The 23,471-nt window shown below is 30.0% G+C and overlaps 2 protein-coding genes across 2 annotated transcripts; both read left to right on the forward strand.

Annotated features, from left to right (window-relative positions):
• The first annotated feature begins 631 nt into the window (after positions 1–631).
• LOC143917850 (uncharacterized) lies at positions 632–5,264 on the forward strand. Its single transcript, XM_077439459.1, has 2 exons — positions 632–1,714; positions 4,754–5,264. Exon 1 carries the CDS (start codon positions 711–713, stop codon positions 1,614–1,616), a length of 906 nt encoding a protein of 301 aa, XP_077295585.1. The 5' UTR covers positions 632–710; the 3' UTR covers positions 1,617–1,714; positions 4,754–5,264.
• Positions 5,265–9,423: 4,159 nt separating this feature from the next.
• Positions 9,424–22,805, forward strand: LOC143917651 (nose resistant to fluoxetine protein 6-like). The gene is made up of 9 exons (XM_077439234.1): positions 9,424–9,608; positions 13,686–13,984; positions 15,470–15,578; positions 15,735–15,890; positions 18,311–18,826; positions 19,073–19,242; positions 21,253–21,429; positions 22,424–22,620; positions 22,695–22,805. The coding sequence occupies exons 1-9, from the start codon at positions 9,424–9,426 to the stop codon at positions 22,803–22,805; spliced, it is 1,920 nt and encodes a 639-aa protein (XP_077295360.1).
• Positions 22,806–23,471: the final 666 nt, after the last annotated feature.

Below are 23,471 nucleotides of genomic sequence, written 5' to 3' on the forward strand. Positions count from 1 at the left end.
AACATTTTGCACTTCGCTATTAGGAAAGGGTGACCATTCTTTAGAAAATGTCGAGAGAACTGTGAAAAATTTGGTTATACTTAAGTTTGCGTTATCTAATTACTGAAATTTGAACATATGTAGTGTAGTACATATCTATATCGATTGATTCGTAGCGAAGTTTGCCAACTGAAAATTAGGTACGATAAAATTAGTTGGCTTTAAATGTATGCATATTTTGAATTAATACTTCAACATGCATATATAAATGCTAAAAATTTTATCATAAACACAAATATGTATATAACCGTAAGTATGAAAAGAAATGTTATAAAAAATAATATTAACTGTGGAATAATTGTTGTTTATGAAAACGTATTGATTTTGATTTTTAAATGCTTTTTATTATTACGAAATTAAGTTCACAATAAATCTTATATCTGTATTAATAGCTACTGATCTACTGATCATTTTCTATTTTATAATATTACAGCATAATGCAACATTGTTAAACAAAAAACTATTTATTTCATACATATTTTTGTGCGAAATTTTGAGAATATTCTCTTATTTAAATTATAAATTGTGACGCTAATAACTAATAATACTTAACAATGATTTGCTATAAATGCAAAAGTGTTGTGTTGTTGACTAATTATGTGCTGTGCGAGCTTTGTGAAGAACCTTTCCACCATGATTGTGTGGGGATTTCGGAAACAAAATACAAAAAAATGACGTCAAAGAATAAGGAAAAATGGCGATGCGTTTCTTGCCGTATCCATCCTAACCCCCTTCCGCCGTCTCAGTCCTCATCACTAATGCTCAGTTCTCAAGATTCAGTCATCAGTCCTCAGCCATCTTTATTTGATATACTTAATGAAATTAAATGCTTTCGAGCAGACTTTAATACCATGAAAAATGAGTTTGAAAACATAAAATCTGTAATCACAGACATAAACAATAAATTATTCACAATAGAGGCTAAGTCTGATGAATTTGATGGGAGACTAACCACTGCTGAAAAGAAAATTTCCTGCTTTTCTGATGTAAATAAAGGTTTAATTGAGGCGCAAAATACTATTGTTGAACTGAAACAAGAAAACAATCTGCAAGATCAATTCTCTAGAAAAAACAATGTAGAAATATCCGGCATACCTATGAAAAAGGGTGAAAATCTAGTGTCTATATTATATGACTTATGTGCTGTCGTGGGTCACAAATTGTGCGACACAGATATTGACACCATACACCGTGTGCGGCCGTACCCGTCCCAGGGCGTTGCAGGTTCACAGCAACAGCAACAGCGAGAGGGCAACAGCGATGTGAGTGTGCGCACGTCATCAGTGGTCGTACGGTTCACTCAGCGCCGTCGTAAGGACCTGCTGATGGCGGCCGTGCGCGCCCGCCGCGGCATCACCACCAACGACATCAATATTCCAGGCCCGCCCACCACCCTATACGTAACGGATCACCTTACACCAACGAATAAATTATTATTGAAGCGAGCACGCCAATTGAAAACTGAATATAACTACGCCTACTTGTGGGTTAAAGATTGCAAGATCATGATTAGAAAAAGTGCGAGCTCCAATATCATACAAATCTCAAAAGAATCAGATCTTTGCAAAATCAAATGACTAAGTGCAATATTAAATTTTAATAACCTAATAATTATCTATGCATTTATTGTCTACTGGTCTGCATCACATATTATAATGTATGTGCAAACAATTATGTACGTATGGCTATATAATTTATTATTTTTATTATTACTATATAACTATGCTATTTACATATATTTTACTCATAATCTAAAAAAGGTACGAGTTCGTTTTTATATTTGTGTCCATGTATACCTTTGCATTTCAACTGGTATCACCAAGGATGGTTTGCTTAATAATTCCATATCTTTATCTGTGTATGCAGTTATGTGTATGTTTATATGCATATATCTATTTTCATTTATGCATATGGATATTTATATTTATATCACTACGTGCTCTATCTACTTCCTTTTTTACAATGTCTTCTAATCGTCTTGTCATTTATTATCAAAATGTCAGAGGTCTCCGAACTAAATCTGACTCTTTTCTTCAAAATGTATTAGTTAATAATTATGATATTATCTGTCTATCAGAAACTTGGCTAAATGACTCATTCAATAATAGTGAGTTTTTTGATGCCAGATATCAGGTGTTTCGACGTGACAGAGATTATTCTCTTCATAACCAAATATTTGGTGGTGGTGTAATCATAGCTGTGAAAAATAATCTACCCTCTGTCATTCAAAATAATTGGTTAACTTCCACAGAAGACCTTTGGATTACTATTACCACTAAATTTTTTAAACTAAATATCTGTACTGTCTATATTCCTCCTGGTAATTCTCACCAAACTCTATTAGTTACCCATTTAAATAAAGTATCTGATCTAATAACCAATTATCCAGAGGATCGATTCATTTTACTCGGTGATTACAATCTTCCCACTATTGATTGGACAAAATACGACTCAAATCTGCATCTATTTCCTTCCAATTGTATTAATTTTTCTTCCCTTTCCTTTACTCAATTCTTATCTTATAATAAACTTTATCAATACAATTATTTGTCAAATACTAATAATCGTATTCTTGACCTAGCTATTAGTAGTTTCCCCTTATATATTTCTCGTGCTGACTCTACGCTAATCCATGAAGATTCTCATCATTTATCCTTTTGCATCTCAATAATTTACAACAAATCTTCACCCTTGAATTATAATTATAATAAAACTTTCCTCTTTAGAAAAGCTGACTATGCTACAATTATTCCAATTTTAAGCGATATCAATTGGAATTCACTTTTGTCCAATTTAAATATTGATTTAGCTTGTAAAAAATTTTACGATACCTTACAAAATATTATTGAATGCCACGTCCCTTTTACTCTTAAATCTAAGCGTACCAAATATCCCCCTTGGTTTACATCGTCTCTTATTAAAATAATAAAAGAAAAAAACAAATTCCATAAAAAATTTAAAATTTATTCAAATCCCTTAGATTATCAAAGTTTTTCACTATTAAGAGCTCGAATTAAAAAATATTCTTTAATCTGCTTTAGAAATTATATTTCTCTTATTCAAAATAATATTAAAACTAATCCCAAATCATTTTGGTCATATATAAATTCAAAAAAAAAAAACTTCATCTTCATATCCTTCCGTAATGTATTATGGAAATAAGTCGGCTTCACATGGTTCTGAAATCTGTACCATTTTTGCTGACTATTTTGACTCCACTTTCAATAGTGATTCTACCATTAACCTTTCTATCTCTAATACAGATACTTCTTCTTGTAACTTATCTACTTTTCATTTTGACTTATCTACTGTACTCAGTCACATCAACTCTCTCAATGTTAATCTTGGTGCGGGTTGTGATGGTTTGCCTTCTTTTTTCCTTGTTAAATGTGCTGTCCCATTATCTCTTCCCATAACAATCCTTTTCAATCTTTCTATGTCGAACGGTAAATTTCCTGACTATTGGAAATTATCTTACATCACCCCTATTTTTAAAAAAGGTGATAAGAATCTTATTGAGAATTACCGTCCTATATCTAAACTATCTGTCATTAGTAAAATCTTTGAAAAAATTATCTATAATTTCCTTTTCTCCAATTTCAAAAACTACATTATACCTGAACAACATGGTTTTTTTAAGGGGAGATCGGTAGAGACTAACCTGCTTAATTTCACTAGTACTCTCACATCTTATATGGACAAACGAATCCAAATAGACGTCGTTTATACGGATTTCTCTAAAGCTTTTGATAAAATCAATCACAACCTTTTACTCAATAAACTTTGGTCCCTTGGAATCCGAGGAAATTTATTTCGTTGGATCTCTTCGTATATACTAAATCGTCACCAAATCATAATTCTCAATGGTTTTAGATCATCACTTAGACATATTCCTTCCGGTGTCCCACAAGGGTCGCATTTAGGTCCCTTATTCTTTTTACTCTATATTAATGATATCTCATACATCTTCAAACATTCCTTTATACTTCTTTACGCTGATGATTTAAAAATTTACAAACCTATATACACCATAGACGATTGTCATAAGATACAAGAAGATCTAGATAGATTCTCTATATATTGTTTAAATAATGATCTTTTTATTAATCTAGAAAAATGCTCTATTTTAAATTTCACTAGAAATAAGTCAATTATTACTAATCAATATCAATTAAATCATTCAATCCTTAACACGTCATCTTCTATTAAGGATCTTGGTGTAATACTCAATAATAAACTAGATTTCTCTGAACATATTTCTTTTATTACCAACAAAGCATTTAAATCTCTTGGATTCCTACTCCGCTCAACAAAACCCTTTAATGATCCTTATGTACTAAAATTACTTTATTTTTCCTTTGTAAGGTCTCACCTTGAATTTGCCTCAATTATCTGGTCACCTTTTTATTTATCCCATATTAATTGTATTGAGAAAGTTCAACTTAAATTTATTAAATCCTTACGCTACCTTTTTCCTACCTATACCCATTCTACTGTTTCCGACATTTTAAAAATCCTTTCTTTTAACAATCTTTCTGTCAGGCGACGACATTCTGATGCTATATTCTTCTTTAAGCTCATAAATGGTTTCCTTGATTGTTCTGATTTACTGAATAAGGTTAATTTCAGAATCCCAGTTCGATACCCTAGACGCGTTACACTCTTTTCACTTGATCCTTTCAATACTAATTCCCAAAAATATTTTTATCTGCAGCGCGTTTATCGTATGTTTAACGGAGAGCTGAATGAGGTTGATCTGTTTGGTATTTCCCTACATCAATTCAGGTCTAACATCAAGAGAATCTTGACCGATTGATTCATTTTTTCTTCTATTCTATTTTTCCAATATTTCCATTATTTTTATACTTTAGTTTAGTTATGTAATGTGCTATTTAATCATATTATAGCTTTCATTCCTTTCCATTTCATTTGTTTATTTTGTATTTACCTTTTTCATTTGTTTTTTATATTTGTAAATTTCAATTTCTTCTTATATTCTATCTTATAACCTTTTCCAAATATTTTAATACTATAGTTTAATTATGCAATGTACTACATATTTTGTCATGCCTTTATTCTTTACTTTTTAATTTGTTTTCCTTATATTTATCTTTTTCATTTTTGTAAAAATCTATTATTGGACTCGGGTGTTACATATATTATTTATTTACTTTTTGTGTTTTTTATACCTATCTCTGTACATCCTGTCTGTTGATTTTTCAATTAATAAAATAATAAATAAATAATAAATAATAATTTTAATTTAATTTGGTTAGTAATCATAGTGTTATATTATTCTAATGTTAATGTACAGCGTAATAGGAAAAAGAGCTCAAAAACCTATTTACAATTCTTATAAATGCTCATAATACATCTAGTACATAATATTAATTAAATACTCTCTAAAGTCGATGACCTAAAGCAAATTGTGATTAGGTAATCTGTGATGAAAACGTATAGGCAAGTATTGTATAGGCAACAAACCAAATGGTCAGTAAATTTTGAGATAATAATGTAATCATATACTTAATTAAATAAATACTTCAATTTAAAAGATGTAGTATATGTAAATAAATTCGTATCAATATCTTATTTTAGCGATGCATTTGTTCAAACGTGATTTCAATATTTACAACATTTTCTTTTGATAAAATTGTTTCGATTATTCAATATTACCGACAATAGAAATAATTCATAAAATATGTAGAACGGATTCTGAAGGGTTGCAAAATTATTGAACGATTTTTAAGGTGAATTTGAAGTTTAAAAATCGTTTAATGAATTAAAAACGTACATATATGAGAAAGTAATTAATATTAAGTTTATATGAGATGAGTGGAAAAAGTAAAGTATCAAATTTTGTTTTGTGACCTTCTTATATTCCTTTAATACATAGATAATGTCATGGATTGGTCACATTCGAGCTTTTTTAAAAAAACACTTCACAAATTTTACGCTTCAAAATGGCATATAACTAGAGACACGTATTTTGGGCATCTATTTTTATCAATTTTTGGATTTTCATTTTTCATTTTAGCGTTTTAGGGCATTTAAATTATTCAAATTTAGCATCTATTTTTATGAAGAGTTTAATTTTAAATAATAAAAAATTCCGATGAATTTTAATAAAATGTATATACATTTATACAATTTAAAGATAACACAACAATTAAAATATAATAAAAAAATTCAAAAATGTTTTGGAATTAAAATTACAATGATAAAAATATGAATATAAAAATATAATAGCAATTAAAATTTATTAAAACTCAACATGGAGCATATTTCTACAGATTCTTTTTAGAGATTCGTACGACGATCGGTAAGAATTATATTGTATTTATTAAAATACCTTTCAGCATCCATACCATTGATGGGACACCAAATAGATTTTAAAGCTGTACAACCAAACTCTTCATATTTAATTTTTGTTGCTATCAATAATAGCAATATATCCGGCGTGGATTCACTTTTTATATTCTCTATCAATTGTCTAAAAAAGTGCTGATATCCTTCTAAACATTGAGTCTCTGTTAAAACATTAAACAATGACAGGTTTCTAAAAAACAAAACTATTTCTATAACATTAATATTAGACTTTGTACCTGCCACAGATGGATTGAATAGTTTACTCAATGTTTGGAGGAATAGATTAGTCTCATTAAGTCTTGAGTGCGAGTCTAGTTTTAAGACGCTTTTTTGAGCAGCCTTTTGGATGCACAGCTCCAACTGTCTTCTTTTGTTTACAGTAGTAGACAAAAGCAGTTGCTTGGTTTCGACAGGAAAAACACCGTCTATGGTGAACTGCAAGCTCTGTTTTATCCCCTCAATTTCTTCACATAATAAATGGACAAAGGGATAGGAAGACCCTTCTAAATTATCTATTAATTTTATAAATTTCATGCAAATTTCACTTTTGTTTGTTTGTTTTGATTTAGCATCTATTCCGAATTTTAGCATCTATTAAGCATTAATAGCAAAATGCCCAAAATACGTGTCTCTACATATAACATAATGTTTTAAAATGGTTCTTTCTTTTTCTACATAATTATATCTCTAATCAAATAAATTAAATTAAACTATTAGACTTTCAACAAGAAATTTGTACTGTTTATAGATATATATTTTTTTTACCTAAATTACTTAGAAATTATTTAATATTACAAATATATAACCAATTCATGACAACACATTAGAAAGACAAAACCGTCCCACTAAATTTAAAACGATCGGTTACCTCATATTTCACCGTCAAACTACACGGTGTTTCCGTGAAAATTTCACACCACGTTATTAAGCGATTGGCGACGTGCCCTATTGTAGATCTTTTACGCTCAGAGCTTTCGCGAAAGCTCCATCTAAATTCAAATGAACGCAGCGACAGATCCACGAGTCTGCGGTCGTTTCAATATCTTATAGCTGTAAATACATATGTACATACATATATAAATAAACATTTCGTTTTTGTCGTTCGAGAGAAGATAGGCATGAATTTAAATGTTACACCCCCTCTTATTTATAGAACACGGCATGTATAAATGGGGCTTTCAACTTCACGGGTTTACGTAGATATATTTTATGCGGACAAAACGGCTGCGTTTAAATACTAGATGTAATCTTCTAAAAAGCGTTTCGTACCGTTTTCGTTTTACGTGTGGGCAATTCTGTCTTATCTATAAGCCTAGAATACCCACTTATGTAGGTCCTTAAGCTATATAAGTCTTCGACTCAATGCCATAAATGATTTTTAGTCGAAAGATTGATAAATTTATGTTCTGTATCTTTGGTTAATTTATTTTTGTAATTTTGATGATTTAAAAACGATCAAAAGTGATTGAAATGTTGATAGAGGTCAACAGTCTGATAAACATTCAAAATTTGTAAAGAAAATGTTCCTTAAAGTTAATACATTGCTACATATTATATACATTTCGTAATTATTATACTAGTTGATTTCAATATTAAAACATTTTCATTCAATTATGAGAGGCTTTTCTCAAAAAGTCTCAAATATTTGTATTCATAACATAACTATATGAAATCTATTTTACTTTTAAACGAATATAAAGGGCACTTTAATTATTTATTCTTAAAAATGTAACATTTTGTAAATGTTTTACTAGTTAATTTGATAAAAACAGTTTCGTTCAATTGTGAGAGGCTTTTCTTAAAAAGTGTCAAATATGTGTATACATAATACAACTAAATGAAATATTTTGTAATTTTAAATGAAGACTAAGCTTATTTTAATAATCTATTCCTAATAATGTAATTACACTTATTAGAAATAAATTAATTAATTCGTTTTAGATATAAGATAATACGCCTTTAGGTTATTTTTAATAACATTTACATACATATTGGAATTTCAATTAGTTAATAAATTATAAAGGGTATTTTAATTGCCAAGTGATATTAAAAAATTAACCTTCAAAAATTAAGTTGCTACGATGTTAGTTAAATAGAACAGTTTTGAAAGCTTAAATACAAAAAAAGTAGGGCTAAGTTAGTTTTTTTAATAGACTTTTAAATTGAAAGTGACACAGAATTTTTTAATCGAAAGATTTAAAAGGCAAAAGTCAAATCGATTATTTAATATATATTATAGTATATACATATGTCACAGTGAAATTATATTTCAATTGAAAATATGTATATGTTCACTGAAGTTTCAGTGAAATCATTACCAGTTACATTTTCAGGGTTGGGTTTATTCATTTAAGATTAGATTTTTGGGTTGGTATTATTTAAGGGTTAGGACAGGTTAGGTTAAGTAAGGGTTGGCCCTATTCATTTAAGATTGGGTTGTTAGGGTTAAATTTATAGAGTTAAACGTTGTAAATTCATTGTTTGATACATTTTCACTGCTTGAATTGGTGAAATTATATTTTCACTTGAAATATGCTTTCACTGTAACATATGTATATATTTATTTTATAAACAAAATTTCATCATATTTAACTACGGAATTAAGCTTATTTACGTTTTTAGAATTTCCAACAATGTTATATGTCAATACAATATTCAATCATTTTATTTTTTTGACAAAATATAGACAAATGAACACTAAAATAACATCTACATGCATATACATATATGTATGTATCTTTATATTGCCTCACATTTAAAACAACAACTGAAACCGTTTAAAAGAAAAGCTTAGCATTGTTTCCATTTAATATTTTCTACAAATACATACATAAACATATACAATATGAAAGTTTGATTTGATTTTGAAAATTCATTACGCACATTTGCCCCTTTCGGCAAAACTCGATCCTAACGAGAAAAGTTGAATACTTTCGTCGATGGCGCACGCATCGAATCGCAATTAGCTATCTCACATCTATCCTATTAAACTTGCGATATTTTCAGCCGAGGATCATGCTGATTGGAGAGTGTCTACCCAAATCATGTTCCACACAGGATGTCTTATCTATACTGAAGAGCAGCTCGAAAATGAGCAACCCTAGAGGACTTTCAGACGCCGTCAACTTGGATGTACTCCACGTCAAGAAGATTCCCGGCTCGTATGACATGTGGAAAGACGTGAAATTCTTCATAGTAGGGTGAGACTCTTTCTATCCCTATATATATTTATATATGTATATAATATAAGGCAATTTGAGTCGTGGAATATTCTCCGCTTAATCGCAAAAGCCTAGGCTTCCGGTCCTTGTGATCTTTTAATTTGTCAACTTCATCCCTTTCTATGATGAATACAAATGGAAGGAAAAAGTATGACAGTCGTAACTAATTTGTTCGCCGGATAATAAACGAGGTGAAAAATTAAAAGGATGTAGATTAAAATTACAGTGGAGAAAGGGATTTGTTGTTCATTGGAGAATGGTATATTTTAAAATGTCTTTAGATCTCAGATACATACTAAATAAAATTATACAAATTTTTGGATTACGTTTGAAATTCAAATTAGCCTCAAATTTCACCACTCATTTTCGGCTAGTGATTTCATGTTAATTTAATTCAAATTTATATGATAAAGTGTCCGTGAATGTATAAAAATAAAGATCAAAAGATATACGTACTAAGGATTAAAGTCGCTCAAGCTTTGGTACTAAACTTGCGTTTCGTAATTAAGACTTTAAGCTCTTTATACTACATCTTGAATCATAAGATTCTATTCAACTTCGTTTTAATCAAACCTTATAAAAGATACAGCAGATTTTATGTGTTCTATAACATTTTATTGAACCGCAAAAGCTTTATACCGTATATACATACATATATACTCAGGAAGACATCAATTTTAATATTATATTTAAAATCAAACTTGCTAATTTACTAATCGACTCCTTTCAAAAACAAGGATTTAAAATTTCGATCTAAATTTACACTTAGTAAATCCATTAACTTTACGTTTCGACTAGGGCTTCCTAGCCGATTTAAACCGAAACGCCGAATTTTTGACCATTTTTCGAAAACCGAAAACCGACTATTTTAGCTAGATCGACCGGCTTTTTAAAGTTTTCTTTGATTAATATTTTTTTCCTCAAAATTAACAATTATGAATTTCAAATTTATATAAAAGACCAAAAAAAATGTGTAAATATATATCTAAAATTTCTTAAGGAATAGGCGCGTATTTCTTTGAACAACAAAAAAAGGTACAGCACTTAGCGGTGGCTTTGAGATTTAGTAATAGACGAAAACCTGGTCATAAATCAATAAAATAATATTAAAAGAACATAGTTTGAATAACCTACACAAGACCTTTAATAACTCATTTTAATTTCTAAGTAATTATTTTTTTGCATTATATAAATTGTATATTTACAATTATTTTCGTTATAAAAATTTAAAACTTAATTTTCTGGAACCGGTGAAAGCCGGTCAACCGGCTTTTTATTTGAAATAAACAACCGAAAACCCGCTTTTTCTTTCGGGTGGTTTTTTTGAAACCCCTACCGGTTTCGTCATACGAAACGCTTTTAACCAAACCACCCATTAAATAATCTTCCACGCAAATTAGAGCGCGTAAGCTTTACATACAAAACACAACACCATCATCATCATCATTATGGCAAGACATCATTCCATTTAATCCATTAACCTGCGGATTAAAGATCAAAGACCATACGCACGAGACAGCGCAAAACCACATTGCTAATGAACTGTACTAGTATTTAGCCCGCACTCAATATTATATGCGCATATTTTTCATTCGGCTTGAGAGTGTTAACCCTCAGTCTCGAATTACTTAAATAACTATGGAATGGGTGTGTGTATATATTGTGTGGGCGTGTTAAAGATGTATATTCGCAAGATGCGGGTTAGCTGGAGCCCTCTAATGGGACCTGCATAATCCGATGAGAGGATCGCCCTCGCATTTGAATTTCAGATTATTCTAACGTCGTCTCAGGTGTGCTACGACATAGTCTACGAAACCTACGAGAGATGTACGTAGACGTCAGCCCGTGACACAATAAGCCATCAATCAAAGTGTTCGCATCGTATATAACTAAGAAAGCGGTCCATTGTGTCGGACAAAAGGATGCGCGTCGTAACGATCCAATTAGTCGATGAATGGAATGTCGGAAAAGTTCCCGATTCGAGGGTGAAGACTTTCTAATAATATTATTTTATGTGCGAGTGTATTTCTGGGATATTAATTTTCGGAATGAAAAACGTGCCCCGTTTAATAAATGTGCGAAATTTGTCAGCGGGGAGAACATTCAAATCCTTTGACGGCGATGACGCGACGATTTAATCCTGATGCTTTTAATTTCGAGACCGACTGGTACATAGTAATTATCGCTCTGCTTCGTTCTCTATCTCTCTTTGTCTTCCTGGGTGTGTGTGAAAACTTTGTGGAAAGCTCGAGAGATTTTTCAATCTCTTGGCGCAAAATAGCGTTTAGAAAGCTGTGGGAATTTTCAGTGTTTGCAAAGTTTTATATTAAATATCGGTTCATTTGCATTTTATTTCATCATTTATTATGCTTTTTAATTCGATATTATTACTATACGTGTATTATATTTAGTTGGAAAGGAGATAATCCATCAATTTTCACGGTGCTTTGATTCGCACGGTTGGATTAACACGTTGTTGAAAAATTTTGATTCAACGTGATTTTTAAATATTTTTTCACGTTTTAAATATTAAAACCCCACAATTTATAGAAAAATTAAAAAATTATCCTCTTTCTACAAACTTTTTATAAGCTTCACTCTGTTAGTTCAGTGACGTTCCTGCCCGGCAAAAAATTGTAGTAAAATTTTAACCACTTCCAATATTTAGGTCGCTTTGATATCTTATTAACAAACGGGGTTTAGCTAACATTGAAGTAAGCTAATGTCTTCGACAAGAAGCTAGAGAACTTAATCAATAACGAACTCATTTAAATTTACATCGGAATCCTATTTATTTATTTACATATTTTTGCCACACTGACATAACAGAACACTATAACGCGTTACTGTGACCAGACATAAATTAATGTAAAAATGCATTTTTAAATAATACAATTATAAAATTATGAACGAAGAGTGAAACATGTTTGTTTTTCTTATGATTAAGTTTTTATTATTATTATATTTTAAGACGAATTAGATAATGTTTTATGATTTTTTTAATAAAATTTTAAAAAATATTCCAGCTGTAGAATCAAATTTAATTTAAAGCAAATTTAATTCAAACAAACTCAAAAAATTGTATTTTCACCTCATTACGGTATATTTGATTTTTAAATGCTTTTTATTATTACTAAATTATGTTCACAATACATCTTATATCTATTTTAATAGCTATTGATCTACTGATCATTTTCTATTTTAAAATTTTAATTTAATTTTGTAAGTAATCATAGTATTATATTATTCTAATGTTAATGTACAGCATAATAGGAAAAAGAGCTCAAAAACCTATTTACAATATGAAAGTACATATATTAAAAATTCTATTTGGTCGGTTTCGATAAACACATGTCCATTGAAAGTCCATTACCGATCAATACCTTTAAATATCTTATATAAATATTGGGTATGTTTATAGGGAAAAAACACGCCTTTTTTTAAGTGCAAAATCGTGGATATTTTTACAGAGGAAAATTTATGCTCAGAGGAAAATTTATATTGTACACAAAGGAAGAATACAATCAATGAAGCTTTTAACTATAAAACTGAAATTGCAATACAGAAAAACCAACGAAGCAAGTACGAAGATTCCATTAAGAATTTCATTTGAAATTCACATCGTTGTACAATTTTAAAACTGCATAGCAAAATATGCACTTCCCGTTCAAAGCGTTCCGTTTTTGAACACGCCGTTGAACTCTAAGTCTATAACACAAATCAATTTCACAAATACAACACGACAACAGACCAACTTTTCCCGGTACTAATCGTGCCATTGTTCTCGTATTATAAACAAGAATAGCACACAAAACCGCAAACTATTGGCCGACAATGGGAAGACCGCAAAACCTGGTATGTTGCTCTGGACCACCCCCTCGACCACCCACCCTAACCGCAATCGACAACCTTGATTTATATAACGGGTGATTCAACGGTTGCGAGTTTTCATGAAATAAAGCACCCATTTTCAAAGTTTTATTTATGTCAATTATGCGTGAGAAACACTTCGAATGCCCTATACTTAATTAATACGAATCACTTTATTTTTTGCAGAGGTGTCGGCGTGGCGATTTTGGTTCTGATGATCGTTGCTTCAGCATACGAGTCGTATATAAACGTCCATAATAGAGAAAAGGATGAGACGAGGAGGAACGACGATATAGAAATAGAATGCCAAAACAATAATTACACCCACGTACACGAGAATGGAAATGGCGTGAATGGAAGTGGGAATGGAAATGCTCAGCGAAATGGTTCCAGTTCAAACTTGAGCGAAAATGGTGGCATTGCTTCGAATTCCGTGGATATTTGCGAGAAGGTTGTAAAAAGTGATAGGAAAAAACTTGGCACAGGTTCGTATTGTGTTCCTGATATTGAATATAATATTATAATACATACGTATATTGAATTTGGTATACGTAGGATAGTATAAAGAAATCTACATAGGCTGTGTGGTATGAATATCTTGAATATCTGAATGTGTGAAATTCATAATATGCATATTTATTTATTTTTAATTTATACCAGAAAGGAAGGTAAATCCATTGTGCCTTCCTGGTTAGAAACATTGTACATTTGATACAAGTATTATAAGTATTATGCAAAGTAAATACATATCAATTAACATCCACAGAGACATGTATGGTCAAATTTCTAAATTTGTAGCATTTTTAACCAATTCAGTAAATACATATCAACTAAAATATACAGAGACATTTTATGGTCAAATTTGAAAATTTGCAGCATTTTATAAAATTCAGCGAAATTCGAGATTCCTGAAAACTCGATATTTACCAGAAAATGGGTAAGGTTGCCAATTTTTTGGAACCGTTTCAATGAAGATCAGATAAATTTGTAAACTATGATAGGAAGCAATTGACCTGGAGTCACAAATCCAAGGTCTGGCCAGCAGAAACCAGTGGGATTTGAACCCGTGACCAATCTGTTCAAAGCATTATATGCTAACCACTAGTTATTCTATTCATTTTAAGGCTATTTTAAATAAATTACATCAAAAATTGTTTGAGCTTGATATTAAGCAGATTCAAATTATCTTCGTTTATATATCTAATATTAGTCAGCAGCATGGCTCGTGGTTGGGTTTTTGCCTAGCGCTGAGAGGTCGCCGGGTTCGATCCCGTGAGTTGACCTCAATTGAAAAGAATTTAATGCTGCTGGTCAGCCTTTGATATTTGTGACTCCAAGTCGATCGTTTCCTATCAGAGTTTGCCCATTTTTCTGATTTCATTTTGAAACGGTTTCTCAATTAAATTAGCGAAAAACTCATCCTACCCTCTATGTCACCACTATTTGAGTATGATTTATGTACAATGTTCATATATGTCTCGTTAATTTTGAGGGTTTTAGTGTCTCGTATTTCAGTGGATTATGTAATAAAAAATGCTGCATTGTTTGTAATTAGCCAGGAAGTTAAGTTCAGGTTTACTTGTTAGGGCTTCCTGATATATATATATATATATATATATATATATATATATATATATATATATATATATATATATATATATATATATATATATATATATATATATATATATATATATATATATATATATATATATATATATATATATATATATATATATATATATATATATATATATATATATATATATATATATAATTTAAAATAAATATGCATACACTATTAAGTGATTAATGACATCATAAAACATTCATAAAAAATATATAATATTTAAATATTTTATATCCAAACACAATCGTAATGGAAAAAAAAACAATATCTCCAACATATAAACGGTCGCAGCATTCAATTATCTACCAGATATTAAAAAATGTTTGCTTCAATTCCACAGGATTATTTTCACAAATACTGCTATCTTTTTCGATCATATCGAACACTGAAAAAATAATGAGAACCGAAGATTCGACGCAAGACTCCATATCGTGCATACATGGCTTGAGGTATGTAGAAATAATGAAATACAAACATATTTCGCAAATAAAATTCCACAGTCGGCCGAAATATTCAACAAATTTCATTAAAAATATTCACTGAACTAGATACATATATTCGATATTAATAAATATATTTTCATACAAAAAGTCGTTTACTTACAGATTTCTATCCCTGGCCTGGGTTATAATGGTACACACATATCTACAACTTTTCACTGTAGCCGATAATAAAACTTTGAGAATAATTACGGAAAGAAATTTCTTCTACCAAACGGTCGGAAATGCTTCATATTCAGTGGATACGTTCTTCTTTATAAGGTAAGCACAACTCGATGATTTTATTTATACGAGAGAATTTTTAAAATACGACAAACGCTCAAATTTTTTAATCCGAGTCCGAGGATCAATGTTTCCGCTTTGTGCTACGGTCCGCTTTGTGAATTTTTAATTTTCTCCAAAACGGAGCTTTTAATGAGAGCTTTTTTAGAGCAAACAAATCCTATACAAGACAGTTTTAATAAATACGTTAATTTTAAATTACTCCTTTTGCGAACGTGCGCAAATTTTTTACCCGACTCAAAGTATTACCACCCTGAAATATTGTATTTTCTTTTTTGCTGTATTTTTATACACGCGCACATATTAGTTTGTTTCGACAAACACAATTATGTATTTTCAGAAGCAGTGTTTTGCAGACTTTACATACGTGAAAAAAATGTACACACATAAAATACATACTTTTTTGAAGAATTCTCGGAAAACAATACCGTCGCTGAATAAATGAGTACGTGTTTGAAATACGTATATAATTGAAATTACATAAAAAAAATATGGAATTGTAAAATCCATATATTTTATAAGGGCTGAAATGTTTCAAATTAAAAATTTTACAGCGATTCTCTTACAATTTCATACATATGTATTACACTTTATAAAAGTGTAATACATATGTATATTATTTTACTGATACACAATTATAAAATGGATTGTTGGAAAGCTTTATGATAATACTGAGCAACAAAAAAAATAAGCCGAGCGGAAACTAATCAATCGTTATTAAGTTTGACCCAATATATTCAAATATGATAACACTGTTCGACACGAAAAATGGTTCAGGGACGAGAAATGACTTTTCTTTTAGATCTATGCCCAGTAAACACGAATCTGGCAATAAAAAATGTTGATTGGCTCGAGATTCGGAGATATATTCTATTGATAACTGGCTACCTCAATAAAATAAACGAATTTTTGTTATTAATCCACAAGAATAGTCGAAATATGATTTTTCTATGTGGAATTTTATTTAATTCTCATATAAAGACACTTTAATATATTATCCCTATTAATTCAATTCCGATTCGCCTAAATACGAGTAAATAATAGTACGAGCTTTTAGCTCGCAATTTTACCGATTTAAAGTTTAGCACACTTCCAATTAACCCTTTTAAACAAAAACAAAAAACCGTGTGGCCAGAACACTATACCAATAAAAATGTTTCAATAGAAAATACTCAATATAAAATAGTATTAACAGTGGGAAAAAATCCCAAGTGAAAATACGTACATTTCACTTTTGATTTGAACTGGACGACTATTAAGAGATATTTGAAAGCTGAAAAGTACCAGAAATGAAAGATAAAATACCCGACTATAGATTCCAATATTCATTTTGAACAGGAATTTGACAGATTTTGAGCAACCGAACCAACCGACCGAACAACACCAAGATATAGAAAAATCGCGCGATTTAAAAAGCACATATCTCTGAATCTCGAGCCAATCAACATTTTTTATTACCAGATTCGTGTTCACTGGGTATAGGTCTATAAGAAAAATCGTACCTCGTCGCTTATGAGATGTGTGTTTAAAAAATGTGTATAAAAATATATTTATTATATATACATATATTTTTGACATTTAAAATTCTCTAAATATAATTATAAGTATTTTAATACAATAAAAAATTACAATCAATAGAAAAAACATTTGGCTATTGATTCCAATACTTACTTTGAACACAGCAATACTATATTTTTATTTTTATTTCAAATTATTACATCAAATTGTTTTATGAGTAAAATTAAAAAATATTTTGGCAAATATTAATAAGACTTGAGACGAGAAGAATAAGATGCGACATAATGGAAGTCTTTAAAATAATAAATAATCATCATAATTGTCATATGTCCAAACTCATTAAGTTCAATAAAAACACTCATCTTAGAGGTCACACTCTCAGACTCCAAAAAGAAAAATTTAATAAATTAATCAGAGATTCCTTCTTTTCAAACAGATTGGCTAAAGTTCGAAATAATCTTCTCAACAATGTAGTAAAATCTGAAAACTATAATATTTTGAAAAATCTTTCTTAAACTAGAAGATTTTTGTAATTCTTCTTTTCCAATATCTTTTCTATATTTTTGTTTTCTTTTAGTTATTATGTTAATTATTATTATGAAGTTTTTAGAAGATATAAAAAACATCATAATTTCAACAAGAATATTTGTTAATTAGCATTTGATTTTTTTTATAAATATTTGAACTACCAATATTAGGATACATATTTTTTAAGTAACGAAAAAAGAGGTTGGGGGGTCATAAAAATCAAACACCGCCCTGGTTCTTTTGCATTTAGCACTACACCACTGGTTATAATACTATAAATATTGCCCCAATTCATCATTTACATACATACATATGTAGGTGTACAATAAAATAGACATATTATGGTATTTCAGCGGATTTCTCATAACCTTCTTATACTTCAAAACGAGCGACGCCAAATACAACGCCTTAATGAAACGCTACGCAAAGAAACAGCAACAAAATGGCGACCAACAACAACAAGACAAATCCCAATACGCCTTCACCAACCCAACCTGCCCTCAGCAAACATTATCACCGGACAATCAAACAACTACAACACAATTTACCAGACGGACGTGTTCACGAGACATTCGCAGTGGTGTAAGCGAATTCGGAGTATTGATGTTCTACAGAGTGGTCCGTTTGACCCCTGCGTACCTGTTCGTGATTGGGATAAATCAACTGGCGTTCCGGTACGTCCACAACAACAGCGTGTTTGAGTTGAACATCTACGACCATGTGAACTGCGACAAAAACTGGTGGAGGAATATTTTGTACATCAATAACTTTTTCCCGCAGTCTGAAATGTGCATGTTGTGGTCTTGGTACATGGCCAATGATACGCAGTTTTATGTCGTGGGCGCCATTTTGATTCTGCTGTCGAAAAGGTATTGTATTCAATTTATTATTATTATGTATTTTCGTTTTAATATCGCGTGTTGAGCTCTGAAGTGAATGTTTTATCACGTTTTCGATTTTCCGAAGGTCAATATGGATTTCGTTTAGAATGTAATATAATATATATAATCCAATATTGTTTGCGACCTAATAGTGTGCTTCTCATTTTTTACTTTCATATTTCGCTACACAATTTATTATTAATAATAATTATGCTTATTTTTTTTCAATTTCAGATACTTCAAAGTGTCCTCGATAGTATTAGTAATATTGATGATAACCTCATGGTTGACAACTGGCTACATATCGATAACCAACAACTACAAAGCGAAAATACAAGAGCCTTTTGAAATGTTCGACCTGCTTTATGACAAACCGTGGTCTCGTTTAGGCCCTTATTTAATCGGTAAGTAAAAAAAAATGAAAAAATCCCAAACAAAAACATGCGAGACCCCCCTCTAACATCAAACAGCATTAGACTGGAGAAATTTAATTTTCTTTTCCGTTTAATAATACGCTTTTCGAGCGTGGAGAGATCCGACGAGCTTTTATTGTCTTATAAAATTTAACGGTAACACAATGAAGCCGTGAAAATCTACACTCAACGAGATAAAAGCGTATATAACGACCCGTTTTATAACGCAGTTAAATATTATACCGAGTTGGTCATTTTAGATGAAAATAGAAACCCCCCTCTTCTATTTTCAGGAAAAATTATAATATAAATATAAAAGATAACTGACGTAGAACTACGCCATTTAAACTTCAAAAATTTTCTATTGCATAAAAATAATACTTATATAAATACAAATATGTTCATATTTATTTACTTGAATGAATAGAAACACATAATTACGGCACCAAAATAATTAATATTATAGTAAATAAAATGTAATGCAAGTTTGAGACGCAAGACTAAATCTTATTATTGATATATTATAAATTATATACGAGTATGACTTAAATGAGAACCTGAAGAACTCCTGAGGGCACCGTATTATATTGACAGATTTGACCTTTGATCATATCTAGTAGTTAAGGCCAAACTCAAAAAAATTGTAGTAAAAAAAGAGTTTTTTAAAAACAAGGCTTACATAAGTTTTGTATAAAAAAATATTAAAACAACATATAAAAATAAATATAAAAAATGTTTATATATTTATAAAAGGTACTAAAATTTTAAAAATAAATATGAAAAGTATCACAATATAAAAATTATAGTCCGGCTTAAATGACAATCTTAGGGAAATTTCTGTATATGAATCAAAAATAGCATATATACATACATACTAAATGATTAACTTAAAGGATTATTGTAATTAAATATATTACTTTATATAATGATATAATATGTATACTAGAAGATTAATGTAATTGAATATATAACTTAAAATTTTGGGTCGCGGATATGATATAAATGCGACCCAATAAGGAGTTAATTAAATAAGCAGTTATCAAAGACAAAATGAAAAAATATGATAAATAAAAACAATGCAAATGTTAAAAGATATAGTGTGAAAAATTTAAAGTTATAGGCGTTTAAACAATTAAAACCTGACAAAACGATTATATTTCAAAATCGATTAAGCGGATACAATTGAAATCTCTATCGGGGGCCAAACCTCGCAAAATGGATCAAAACAATCGGAACAGTTTTAGAAAGGAAATACTTATCGTTGCACAAGTGAAACTAAGAAAAACCCTTTAATAAATAAAACAGTAGTTATTTACAACTTTAAACTCACCTACATTCGAAGAGATGTCAACTGCCAAATGTCAAATCTGACACAATTGACCATAAGACAACATAATGAGAGAGATAATGAGAACCTATAAAGCAAATTTTATAAAATATAGAGTGAAAAAAGAAAAAGTTAAAGGCGTTTAAACAATTAAAATATGACATGGCCAGATGACGGCGAAAAGTTAGAGGAGGCTAAAAAAACGCTCGATAAACGTCAGAAAGAAATACGAGGAAGTATTTTCAAACGTGTATAATACGATATTTTTTCACGATCGTAATGGCGGATGAAACTTCCACTTATATTGACGACCAAAATGAGCAAAATGGCAAAGTATGAAAACGATCGGATAAGAGCCAAATTTTGTCCTTAATAGTGATCGAAAGTGAAAGTAAGAACAGGTTAGTAAAAAATACAACGAATTAAAGAGATCATCTTGGATTTAGATTTTTGGATTAATATAGTGTGAGAAATTTTATACAAAGCTTTTAAAAATCAGCATAAATGGCATCAATTCTTACAAGATACATTATAATGAAGACAATTAAACTTTGTGAAATAGCAATTCTGATATTTTAATTTCCACGGGAAACCCAAAGCATGACGGCTCGTAGTTTTATATTTGAACATATTGTTTTTTTTTTATATAATAATAATAATGAAATAAATTACAGGTATGGCTACAGGATGGTACGTTTACAAATGTGGCGGAAAGGTCACCATACCGTGGTGGTTAAACTTGATCAGTTGGCCGTGTGCTATGGGTATAGTGTCCTCGCTGATTTACGGGATGAAAGATGGTTATCTGGATCAATGGCCTACTGCTTTCTACGTCAGTATCGGACACACTGGTAAGCCTTGACTGACGGTCAAAGAATGAGCGGTGCTTTAAGGGTTAAACCTGTGTGTGGACCCTTTTGACTTTGTGGGGCTGAGCCTATACTAACAGGACGATGTGGTTTTTCAGTCAATTTATTCAATGCCTACATATAACATATATAAATGATCAATATTTTATTAGGATTGTGAATGAAATATACTGTCGATCGTCTGAGATCTTTTGCTAGTGCTTTTAAATATCTTTTTTTGATTCATTAATACACATATATTTTAATCAAATATATTAAATGAAATAAGAATATTTACATATGTATAATTGTACTAAAAAATGTATACAATTTGTTGATAGAAATCATCTAATACAATACATTTTCTTAAATGCTTTTATATGTGTAAGAATCAAGCTAAATATAAGGAAATATACCTAAACTTTTAATTAATTATATTATTAATTAACACCCGTATAATTTTATCAAATATATTAAATGAAATAAGAATATTTAAATATGTATAATTGTACTACAAAACGTATACAGCTTGTTCATATAAATCATCTAATACAATACATTTTCGTACATGCTTTTATATGTGTAAGAATCAAGCTAAATATTAGGTAATATACCTAAACTTTTAATTAATTATATTATTAATTAACACCCGTATATTTTTATCAAATATATTAAATGAAATAAGAATATTTACATATGTATAATTGTACTAAAAAACGTATACAATTTGTTGATAGAAATCATCTAATACAATACATTTTCTTAAATGCTTTTATATGTGTAAGAATCAAGCTAAATATTAGGTAATATACCTAACCTCCTAATAAATTATATTATCAATTAAACAGTTTAAAAAAATCACTCAAAGTTGTTCAAATGTTATATCGTATCTGACTTAGCAAGCAATGTATGAATGTATATTTGTATGTGAAATTTTAAAAGATCGATCAAATCACATTGAAATTATTTTATTTAATACAAATCGTTATTTTTTTAGCTTGGGGAGTGTCAGTAGCTTGGATAGTACTATATTGCATATCAGCCAAGGATGGTATATTAAATAAATTGCTGAGCTATCGTGGTATACTACCTCTGAGTAGATTAGCATATTGCGCATATCTAGTACATCCAACAATCATGGTGATATGTTCCTATCAATTGGATGGACCTTTCCATCTTCACAACGGCATCGTGGTAACTACTCTTAACCCTTTATTATATTTAAAAACATCCAGTATATAATTTTAATGAATTTCCATTCATTTCAGTTGGTAATATACGCCGGGAATGCAGTGATGAGTTATCTAATGTCTTATGCGATTTCAGTGGCGTTCGAAGCACCAGTCGTACGATTGCTCAAAATAAGCAAACGCAGATAATTTTAAATATTAAATAAGTTTTTTTTATGTATATAATAAGTGTATGATATTTATGTTAAATATATGTATAGAGTAAGACCGTGTATGTATTGTTTTCCAAGTAGCCCGCGGATATTACAATCTAATTACGGAAAACTTGATAATCTTATATTATATTATAATATGTTCGGCGTTAATTAAGATTGCATTAATTTGACGTTGTAATTCGGAGCGGGGAAAACGCTGTTGAAATAATTAAGCCATAAAATCAGATAAATGTCAGAATAAATCCGCCCTTAAAATATATGTAGATATATCAGGGGAAAGTATCCCTTAATTTGCATACACCATCAATTTCTGCGAAAACGCGAGCATTTGAATATATTCTCAGCGTGTTAAAGTGTACCGAAAAATAAAATAAAACGTTTTACAAATAATACACGCCGGCACGTTTAATATATGGGAAAATTATACGTCGAAAATTGGACGTAACGGAAAATTCGTACTGCGCTTTATTTAATTATATATTTCCGCACACTTTCGGCCGGATAGATGTGAATTGTGTTATGGGGATTATTACCTTATGGCGTAAACTTTTGATGGGTTTAAAAGCAGATCAATCAATCAACATCTATCTGCTTGAAGTAAACACTCGACGGCGAACGATAACTATGGCCAAACATTGTT

Source organism: Arctopsyche grandis, chromosome 10 (genome assembly GCF_051622035.1).
Source record: "Arctopsyche grandis isolate Sample6627 chromosome 10, ASM5162203v2, whole genome shotgun sequence".
Classification (NCBI taxonomy): domain Eukaryota; kingdom Metazoa; phylum Arthropoda; class Insecta; order Trichoptera; family Hydropsychidae; genus Arctopsyche; species Arctopsyche grandis.

Bases quoted from the DNA above. Each gene is read 5' to 3' on its own strand.
- LOC143917850 (XM_077439459.1), top strand. From the start codon at position 711: ATGACGTCAAAGAATAAGGAAAAATGGCGATGCGTTTCTTGCCGTATC.
- LOC143917651 (XM_077439234.1), top strand. From the start codon at position 9,424: ATGCTGATTGGAGAGTGTCTACCCAAATCATGTTCCACACAGGATGTC. The intron at 13,985-15,469 runs GTTCGTATTGTG...TCAATTCCACAG, and splicing joins TAGGAAAAAACTTGGCACAG to GATTATTTTCACAAATACTG. The intron at 18,827-19,072 runs GTATTGTATTCA...TTTCAATTTCAG, and splicing joins TTGATTCTGCTGTCGAAAAG to ATACTTCAAAGTGTCCTCGA.